The 10,611-nt window shown below is 38.1% G+C and overlaps 1 protein-coding gene and 1 long non-coding RNA gene across 7 annotated transcripts in view; one reads left to right on the top strand and one right to left on the bottom strand.

Annotated features, from left to right (window-relative positions):
• The window catches only part of LOC117953703, a 5,897-nt gene extending 5,555 nt beyond the window's left edge, over nt 1-342 (top strand). Inside the window, exon 2 of the long non-coding RNA XR_004658664.1 lies at nt 1-342. This exon is cut by the window's left edge and continues 1,416 nt beyond it. This is a non-coding gene — a long non-coding RNA (uncharacterized LOC117953703).
• The window catches only part of crtc1a (CREB regulated transcription coactivator 1a), a 17,969-nt gene extending 7,792 nt beyond the window's left edge, over nt 1-10,177 (bottom strand). For 2 of the 6 annotated variants that reach the window (XM_034886824.1, XM_034886828.1), the window contains exons 1-11: nt 10,001-10,177; nt 7,682-7,798; nt 5,724-5,849; nt 5,165-5,226; nt 4,004-4,098; nt 3,210-3,295; nt 3,071-3,111; nt 2,468-2,658; nt 2,142-2,287; nt 1,741-1,833; nt 532-630 (exon numbers count right to left, since the gene is read on the bottom strand). In XM_034886824.1, coding sequence (XP_034742715.1) covers nt 532-630; nt 1,741-1,833; nt 2,142-2,287; nt 2,468-2,658; nt 3,071-3,111; nt 3,210-3,295; nt 4,004-4,098; nt 5,165-5,226; nt 5,724-5,849; nt 7,682-7,798; nt 10,001-10,126 — 1,182 coding nt within the window. In that variant the 5' untranslated portion in view covers nt 10,127-10,177. Of the gene's footprint in view, nt 1-531; nt 631-1,740; nt 1,834-2,141; nt 2,288-2,467; nt 2,659-3,070; nt 3,112-3,209; nt 3,296-4,003; nt 4,099-5,164; nt 5,227-5,723; nt 5,850-7,681; nt 7,799-9,824; nt 9,940-10,000 lie in introns of those variants that run through there. The other 4 variants (XM_034886825.1, XM_034886826.1, XM_034886827.1 and 1 more) reach the window with 4 other exon arrangements.
• Between the last annotated feature and the right edge of the window lie 434 nt (nt 10,178-10,611).

The raw sequence follows: 10,611 nt of genomic DNA, 5'->3' as shown, positions 1-10,611 counted from the left end.
CCACACACACCAAGAGCGTGTAGGCCACTTCATTTCTGCAGTTATCCAAACACATTCCCACTGAAGCAGAAGAAGAGTAGCGAGAGCCAAGATCTGCAGGATGTGCAGGGCCTTGCAAAAGCATTTAGATGCTTTGATGTTCTGCACATTTTGTTGTGCTTTTATGAAGTAGAAAAGATAATAATTTTAAGACTGTAAAGTTTTTTGTATAGTATACATTTTAAAGAAAAGAGAAAGCACAATTGCACGGCCATAAACACTTTAAAGACAGTGTAGTTTTGTTTTGTTTTTTTATGTTAGTGATCACTATACAACTTACATTGTCTACCATGACTGCACTTTAAGGGGGAAAAAACTTTATAACACAACAAAATGAGCCAGAGTACTTTGACAAGGCAGTGTGTATCATCAAGATCAACACACACAACAAGCCATCTGAAGACACATTTTCAGGAAAGACATGAGAAGCGGCCAGGAAGAACCATTCACAACTGCGATACATTGATGTGAACAAACGCGCCCAATGCTCACCGTGTTCATGTCCATGGTCATGTCATGTTGTGACGACGTCTGGTTGTCCGACGTGGAGCAGCAATTCACGGAGGACTGCAGCTGGACCAGACCTGTCTGCTGGCAAATAAAGAGCAAAGTCATTAATGGCTAAAGGCATCAGGCAGTCATCAAGTATCACTTTATACGTTTTAATGCTGGCTTATCACAGATTAAGTACATCAGTATCTACTTTTGTAGGCTGTTGGCTGATATGCAGAACTGATTAGCATACATAAATAGCCAGAGGCTGCATTATTATGCAATGTAGATTAGGACCTTACAGCTTAATTCATTTTCCAGTTCAAATTTGACTGTACTCTTATTGTGTATTCTTCATATTGTTGGTGACAATGATGTTCATCAGTAAACTGTCAAATATCTTTTATATCTTGGACATGTGTTTGCCACAACACTTTAATAAATACCTTTGAGGAATCCTATCTACAAATGTTGTTTACATGATGTGTTTATGCCAAAATGAATATTAAATTATATATTAGTGTTTATATTACGCTCAAATGCCGATAACTGTATTAAGAAGACATTACTCAGATAAGACATCAGAGAGGTCTTATTTTTACTCAACAAATCATGTTTGAATAATTTCATATCTTTTTATCATAATCCCGCAGAGTAGTGTCCGCTTGGGTCCAAACTAAACTCGAGAAGAAACTCCTCAACAAGAAACATGACAGAGGTATGTGCCCTGCTAATAACTTGAAACTTAATTCAACATTTAATATTTAAAGTATTTTATTTTAGTAACAGATGGCTTGTTTTTTGTTTTTTGTTTTTTTATCAATGTTGTTTATTTTACTCATTTATTCACATCTGGATGTTGTCATTTTTACTCTTGTGAAGAATTTGCTGGTCGTTCATGAAATGAAGCAGATTTACAGGAAAGTTGCAGTGCAAAGCGTTGGGGGCAATAAAACCCATTAAGCACGAATAGATGTGCGAAGAGGACATTTTTTCATGTTGAAAACATTGGTTTCCATTTGGACTATATGCCAGCAATGACTGGTAAAATCAAGCTTTCCAATGTAACCACTTTGGTTTTGCGTAAATACCGCAATAATTTGACAAAATAAAAAGAATATTGCATGTAATTCACAGAGAAGTTAAACTGTATAGTTGTGAATGCGAGAATTGAGGAAGTGATGAACAAAGTGCTGCTGGGAAACTCACTTGCTGGCTCTGGTGGGTCTGGGACGACGGCTGCTGGTTGAAGAAGGCATACTGGGACAGCTGCTGCTCAAGGTTCATGGCGTTGATGGCCGCCTGGGGCGGAGCACAGCAACATACAAGACATGAGGTTCCACCGCTCTCTGGGAAATGCATTTATTCCTGCACAGTTGAGGAAGTTCCCCTCTAGTCTATATGCTATAAAACATTCTTAAAAAACTATTATTTTATATCTACCTAACAAGAAATGGCTTATTCTGGGCATTTTCTAACACCAGAAAGTTAACCTCATAACCCTAACTCGCTAGGAATTGTGTCAGATAAATTCAATCAAACAATCAATAATCAATTAAGCTTGAATGATTGATTCACTGACTCAGGTCAGGTCAGAGACTAGGCTGTACCTGAGAGAGGGTGAGAGGAGGAGATGTTGGTGAGAGCTGCAGGTTCTGGTGCTGGTGGGAGTCTCCTGCATTCAGGATGAGAGGAACCATGTCGTCCTGCTCAGTCTGCATTTCCATGGTTACTGTGTGCTGAGAGGTGTTCACTCCTACCCAACACACAGAAAACGGCACAAGGAAAGAGTTAGATTTTTTTATAAAAGCACACGCAGAGTCTTAGAGAAATTGGCACCAGAGAGTGCTGAATGTCGAAACAAAAAGTCATCAATATCCTGCACATAACTAAGGGAAAATCTGAAGTTTTCATCGACCACTGTCTGTGGTGTTACCTTGCGTGTTGGCCAGGGTCTGTGTGCTGTTGGAAGAGCTGAACGAGGCGGCCACTGCATCATCTGAGTCGAGCGGGGTGGGAAGCGGAGGAGGAAACTGGATGTTGGTCAGGTCAGGAAGAGAACCGCCAGTGTTGTGAGCCGCTGGCTTTAGTGAAGTGGTCAATTGCTGGTCCGGAGACGGGAATATGCTGCAGAAAACAGACGGGCGCAGTGAACTCCTTAACAACGACAAGCTTTAACACACTCAGCTGGCTAAGGTCAATGACAAAATGAAAAAACGGAAGCCTAAACGCTGAGTATCTTATGCGATTTACTAAACGAAACAATACAAACAGCCGAGATATTTGGATATAGTGCATTTGGCACAGTGGTACAAATGCTTTTACTCCACACTCTTATTACATTGACAAAGTAAATTAACATTATGTGTAATTACAGATAGCTTAAATGTAAAGCTATATTGTAATCATACTTGTTCATCTGATTTGAGTAAATGCACACATAGTTTGAAGCTGCCTGTGCAGAATTAACTGCCATTTATCACTTCACCATCCAAGATAGGATCTTAAGAAAACTTCAGCACACCAGTAAAATACTTACTGGATCCCTGGAACTTTGCAGAGCTTGGACCTTGAAATGTTCTATAGAGAAAAAAATAAGATTTTACAACTAGAGTATTGTGCAAACCACAGATAAAAACTGATAGAAAAAAACATTTATGCATGTGTAGGAGTCCCACCTTTTTGCAATCCCAGTTCTGGTTTTGTCCATCTTCATCAACCTCTTGTTTAATTGCGTCAGCCCCTGGTACAGTGAGCAGGAGAACTGGAGAGATGGAGAAATAACAACAACAACAACAATAAATAGTCTTCTTAGTCTCTTGGGTTTTCAGATGTCCAGACCGTTTGAGCTTATAATAATCATAGCCAGCATGTCCTTGGTTAATATGACCAAGTCATATTTGAACACACAACAAATAGCACAAAGAAGAAAATAGGAAGGAAGGAAGGAAGGAGACAATAAATGTGATATTAAGAAAGTTAAAAGATAAAAAATAATACTTGGTTAAAAAAAAGAAGAAAACTCTGTGAGATTTATACCAATTCAATTAAAGTGCGTCTGAATTTGAAATAATCCGCCATTGGCAGTACATTCATCAGACACTTGGATGAACTTTGTCTTCTCTGCAGTGATTTTCCCCCTCTGCCTTCAAAGGCACATTTAGACCCTTTCATCACAGACTGGAGGGCACTCAACCGGACAGCCAAGAGACAGCCACAAAATACCAGGAAAAGGAAAAAGGCTGACAACAAAACACCTGAGCAGTTTGGTTCAGAACTGACTCGCTAGAAGAAGAACTGTTTAGCTCGGTTTCTACAATATGAGTTTACTGTAATACAGTTGAACACTTATCTCAACACACAGGTCTATATTTAAAGAATATTATGTTACTGAGCTTAGTCTTATATATTCTGACTTCGTAAAGATTTTACATTAAAACTTTAAAATGAAAACCCATTGAGAAAGGGCTACCTCTTTTTGGCTGGAGCTCCTGTGATCCGCCCATGAAAGAGACCTGCTGGACAGGAGTTAATGTGCTCTGGTGCAGTGCTGAGTCAGAGTTTGCCCTGCAGCACAAGATTTTAAATTTAAAAAATTCAAAAATCACACAGTGTATACATTATACTGTAATATCTTACAAACAAATACTGTATATGAAGTCAAGCTGTTTGAAGTCAAGGATTTTTAAGATAATGTAATGTGCAGCTGTCACAACTGTATCAAATGTTTGATTTTTAACACAAGAATCCAGAATAATCTGAATGTGATCCGGCATTTTGAAATGGATTATGATTAAAATCGAAATGCGGTGTTTAAATCTGTAAAAGTAGGTCGCTAAATGTTTATGATTATGCAATATGTTTTCATATATCAGATAGGATTTAAACTGTCTAGTGTAGGGCTAGATTTAAAACAAATTGATTTTCAGAATCAAATCAACCTTCATTTGAATGATCTGATTTAAATTCATAAAAACCTCAAAATTGATAATCGCGGCCAACATTACTGTCTTTGAGACGTTAGGTTTTAAAGCTAGAGTAGACATATTAAACTAGATGGGAAGGGGGCTACCTAATGCTCAAAAGCAAGGCACTAGCATGGCAGGATGATTGGCTTTAGGTACATATCTCTGCACTATAGAAGGCACTTACAATACCATTTATTTCCGGTCACTCAAAACTGAATGACTTGCACTTTTTGTTGACTGCTGCAGTGTGTTCATGTTTAACAGAAGTACATTAATGTAACTGCTTTGTAAACTTTAATGTATTTTTTATTATTGGACCAGGTTTGGATACAGCATTAGTTCTCTGAGAATCTCTTTCATAGCAAAGCAAAATCGTTTTTTAAATGAAATATCATAAATACAATTGATATTGAATCCAATGACGTTACCCACCACTAGTATTGTGTTATATTCCTAATCTGACTTGTATCACTCTGACCCTTCATCTTTTATCATCAAGGAAATAACGCAATTAATTGTATAGCAGTGTGCATAGCAGTGTGGTACAAGTCCGAATTATTAGGGCAGGCCGTGTGAGGGATTTATTAGGCTCATAATTAAAAGCGTAAACACTAAAGATAACCAGCCATGCAGGGACAGGGTTTCATCTTGAGGGGCTGTCTTACCTCCTCCAGCTGGTATCAGGTGGTGGTGACAGATACACTGAACCATATGGACAGCTGTCAATGTGGGATCACAGGTTAAGAAAATACAGCTGGAGACTGGGAGTCTGCACATTCAAAACATTAAATCTTTCGCTACTAGAATAATAAAATGTAAAGTGAAATGAACAGAGACAACAGAGACATTTGTATTTTTTAGATAAAACGTGTGTTGACAAAGTTTTTTCTCTGTGGACATCATTTGAATTTGGAAAAAGGGTAATAAATTAGGTAACACTTTACTTGAAATGACACTGTCATGGCACAGAAACCCTAACCATTACTTGTCAGGACAAAACCACAGCGTTATGTCATAAACGTTTATGACGGTTTATAATGTTTATGACACGTTCATGACAGTGTCACTCTTATGTAACCATAAATTGCAATACATCGCAAAATATCGCAATATATTTAAAATCGCAATAATACCGTATTGTAATAATATTGTATCGTGGGGTACTCTGGTGTTCCCACCCCTAATGAACAGCGTAACAAACAGACAGACAGTATTAAAGGATATCTGGCGTCCATGTTTGTCAATAGACAGGGGTTTTTGGTTGGGGGATGTGATGCGGTTCCGGTCCCGGTAGACTCTGTCCACCAGCCCGTGGTGTCGGGTAGATCTGTTTGTGTCCAAGCCCGAATTCTGACAAACAAAGACAGAAAACAATTTTATTAACTTATTAAATTGTGAGCATTATATTTCAGTTTCAAATCCCCTTTTTTGCTGTTGTGTGTGAAGGTTTCTCTAATCAGTCCACTGTATTAGACATAACTGAATATAAAATGCAAACACAACTAGACTTTGAAGCCATTCATTCAAAATAACAAAAACAGTATTTGTGTAGCCCAGCACCAGTTACACTGTCCTTGTGTTGATGCTAGAGCCCTTTATACAGGGATGAAAGTTAATGGTGCTCAGGGAAAAGTGACTATAGAAAATTGGAAAATACATGTGACACTAAAAATGAAAATCTGGGAGGTGCCCATTTAAATCTGTTGATATGACTATGTTCTTGAGTCCATGGGCCATTATTCATCAGCTGATTCATGAAGGAAATGAGCCTTGACATGGAAACAATAGTCATAACTCCCACCATCATCTGTCTGTAGAAAATTCAAATTAGTCCCTTACTTGATTTTGTTCAGGTTGTCAATGGGAGGCTCTTAGCGAGACTTAACTTTATACTGTGTCTCTGTCCCCACAGAATCAGATTTCTTCTACACAAGTAAAATAAAAGGGCTTATCGAGCTGATGTCACTTGACTTGACTTTGTCTCTTCCCCCACATGCATATCAAAGACATTAGCTGTATACATTTATTTTACCAAGGATGGCAATGGAAACATACAGATATTTAGGACAAAGGTAGCCACTATGCTACCGCCTGTCTTTTTGCACATTACATAGACTGTCGACAGTATGCATAATTGCACATTTTTAACACAAATTTCGCTGCTCTTATTTTCCTCATTGTATATATCTTCTTATTTTTAATAACTTCTTGTTTACTTGAATGTTATGTTTGTCTGTGGACCAAATTTGTTATAAATGTCTTGTCACCGTGGGATAGAGGGAAACGCAATTTCGATTTCTTTGTATGTTTTTGACATGTGAAGAAATTGACAATAAAGCAGACTTTGACTTTGAAGGTGTTCTGCCCTAGGGCACTGCAGTGCTACATGACCATTCCTGCTAAACAATGAACAACACAAACAAAATAAACTGGCTCAACCACTTTAGTGTGGACATTATGCAGATAAACTATAGCAAGGGAAATACTTTTTAATGAAGGAAAGCCGGTTGAAATAGGACCTTTTAATTCACGTGTTTTATCTGTTTTTATTTCTTAACTGTTTTTTAACTGATTTTGTGTAAAGCACTTTGAATTGCCCTGATGCTGAAATGTGCTATACAAATAAAGCTGCCTTGCCTTGCATTGCCTTTATGGTTGAATTGTCTTTTTAAAGAATTTGGACACAGTGTTAATTAGTTAAAATATGTATATTGATAACTGTAAAATGTATAACTGTTATTTTGCCATAGAGCTCTGCAGAGGAGAGTGTGGTCCACCAACAGACACCTACTGTAGACTGTGGGTTGGTGTATTTACTCTGCCTTCTGACATTCTATACAAAGTGCTCTTGTTGCTTACATATGTAAACAGTACGTATGTCACTCGCTGCTTAGCAGAGTATTTATCTTGGGGAAACAAGAATCTCATTAACCAGCTGTTTAAAAAAGAAAATCAAATAGAAACATTTTTATAGTGCAGCCACAGGTTGAATAAATATTGCAGGATATTACTTAGCCACAGAGATGGGTGCAGTGGATATTAACTTATATGAAACAGCTTTGGATGATTACTGTAAAACAAATAAAATGTAATTCAATGCAAATGTACTCTTCGTCTACACAGTATTTGAATTGCTGTTGAAAAGCTGCAGAATAACAAAGAAAGCACAAATAATCCCTCACCTGGAAAGACATATCCATAGCGCTGTTTCCAAGCTGATTGACATTTGGCAAAGAACCTCCATAGTACTGGCCACGGTTGGGTCCCAGCTGCAAGTACTGAGTTTTCTGCAACTGTAACTGGAAGCAGAACAACACCATGTTAAGACAAGACGCCATCATGTGAACAAAGGAATAAATATGGCTGTTTTTTAGACATGGAAAGTTCAGGCTCCAGCAACAGAAAAAACATTAAACTGGCTATAAACACACCATAAGACTGCAAGATGGAGTCAATAAAATCATTACTAATGGCTGCAAAAACAAATGCAAAATACGGCACCTTTATGGTAATCCCAAATTATTCCCATGTAAGTATACATATAATTGTGTGGTTGAAACCACCGTGCTTATTGATGTTTTCTTTATTAACCACCAGTTTGAGATACACGCTAGATGTCTTCTGCCAAAGTTTGATGCTGGCTGCTACATATGCAGCAGTTATCACAGCAGTCTAATGTAAATTTAATGACTTACATGTGAAAACTTTAGTGGGAAGTATACATGTGAAAACTTTAGTGGGAAGTAATGCACATCAGAGATAATCTAACATTGACAGAACTTGCTCATGGTTAAAATTACAAAAACAAACTCCTTAATTACATCTGTTTATTTCCAAACAACCTCCAGTTCCATTTCCCATTAGAGAACCCATGACCGCTCAATTACATTTTCTAATGCAAGCCCACTGCTCACTGTTGGCAGGGCAGAAAATCTAATAATAACAATTACTATGCCTGCATCACTGGTGTATTTTGATAAGGCTCTGACCTTAGAGTGCATCTCTTTACCCACAATCATATCTACTCTGTTGACAAAGTATTACTTATTGTAACATTTCAGGATCGGGAACGGTACAATCCAAATCTTTCAACCACAGCAAGACCGGTACAAAGAGAAGAGAGGCTGAATGGTAGAGGGAGGGGACAGGGTGAAAAAAATGAAATTCTAAACCAAGGGGCCCACTTTCCACATGTCTAACTTTGGCTGAGACAAGAGCTTCCTACCACTAGTCAATGCATTCAATGAAAATATAATCTACAACAATAACACCTAAGCTCTCTGACTAACATGTCTAGCCATGTATTCTAAAATATATATAACATGTTAATTTTGATGCAACTTAGACATCAATTCGTTCTTGAGAAAAATTAAACAAATAAATAAAATGTTTGCCATTTCATGAGTCGTGGTAGTCGTAAAAATAGTAAGAATCCACACATTTGCTAAAGCTTCATAAACAACCTTTTTCACAGCAGACATTTTGACGTGTCATAGTTAGGGAAGCACGTGTGCATATATATGATAATACAATTAACTGGTTACTGTTACTGTTACTAAGCACAATTCCAGGACCATGAAACCAAAGCAAAAAATCATTCATTTTATTAATTACACCTGTGCTCTTCCTACTGTGACATGTCAAAATGTCATATGTGGAAAAGACCTCTGGATTTTTTATTGTTTTAGCCTGTTGGCCAGAGTAAATTGGCAGTTTTAAGACAGAGAAGAAATACATGCATACACGAGCACTTCAGTAGCTGCCCTTTGGTTGAATATAGTCTGACTATGACAGTTAAAGCATACACGCAATGCAGCAGTGTTTTTCAGTCTGTCTATCCATCATGCTTTCACCCAGCAGCAGTCACTACTGAAGCCCTGCCTCCGAAGGATTTATTTTGGAGGCCTGTGCTGCATGTGGCTTACATTTCCACATAATCTGCGAGCATTCATCTATGGTGTAAATGTATGTCATGTTGAGGTGCACACGGGCCTAAGACCTGTCAGACAAGTTTTCAAAGCCATGGAGCACACCCATTACCATATATCAGTACCATACATAACACATAAACTACGAATTATGTAACATTAGTCATTACATGTATATTTCTAAATAGTAGGTCACATAACATCGCTTTGCTTAATCGCCTCTTCTCAGAAAGCACGAGACGAGAAGAAAATCATCGCTGCAGTTGGGCGCGCGCTGTCAAATTCGCATGCACGCCCCTTTGCCTTCCACTTGCGTGGGACAAAAAATGTAACGTTAATAACTTTTTTTTTTGGACGAGGGTCCCTGCCATTCATATCGACAACACAGGACTGTTACCTCCTGCCAGCTCTGTTGGTTGTCAGTCGTGGTAGAAAAAAGCTACAGCTCGCAGGAAGCGTCGTTTGTTGTTGTTTACCTATGCTGCCCTGGCTGCGTGCGGCTCGAGCTACAAATGCATATTTGACATCTCGCCGAAGAGGTAAGGGGGGGAAAACAAGAAGCGGTGTCGTTACCCTCGCTGCACGCGTAATGCTGAGGTCTTTCATCACTTCTTCAAACGCCGCTGTCTCCTCTGCCTGCTTCTGGTTATGCAAAGCGATTTTCTCGCTGAATTTCCGCGGATTGTTCGAAGTCGCCATGTTTCGCTCTTCTGCTCCGTTTTCCTTCAATGGCTAGTGTCAAGAGACACGAAGTGAGGACACAAAACTTCCGGTTAGAGGGGTTGAAATGAGTAAAACAAAACACCACAGAGTAAGTACGTACTATTTAAAGTTGTGTTAAGAGATGAGTTTTTTTTACCACCACGAGACAAGTCTCACTGGCCTGATATAATCAAAACACCAAATTATTTATAGTCTATGATACCAACAGATAATCAGGTTGTTGTAGCTAGTGTTACCAAACATTGTTGTTTTAGAACCTTTTTAGGGGGGCTTTTTATTATAAGAATAATTAAAAAAACGATGTTTTTTCCATAATCAATTTTAGTGCTTAAAGTTAAAGTTTGTGAACTTGTCTGTTAGTGACAGAGTATAAACAATTCCAGGTTAATAGGGCTTGAAGTAGATGATGCTGTGTCTGTAACCATAGACTTTATATATATATATATATATATATATATATA

This window comes from Etheostoma cragini, chromosome 12 (genome assembly GCF_013103735.1).
Source record: "Etheostoma cragini isolate CJK2018 chromosome 12, CSU_Ecrag_1.0, whole genome shotgun sequence".
NCBI classification, from domain to species: domain Eukaryota; kingdom Metazoa; phylum Chordata; class Actinopteri; order Perciformes; family Percidae; genus Etheostoma; species Etheostoma cragini.
The sequence above is the reverse complement of the archived record's forward strand: the minus strand, read 5'-3'. Positions and strand labels throughout refer to the sequence as shown.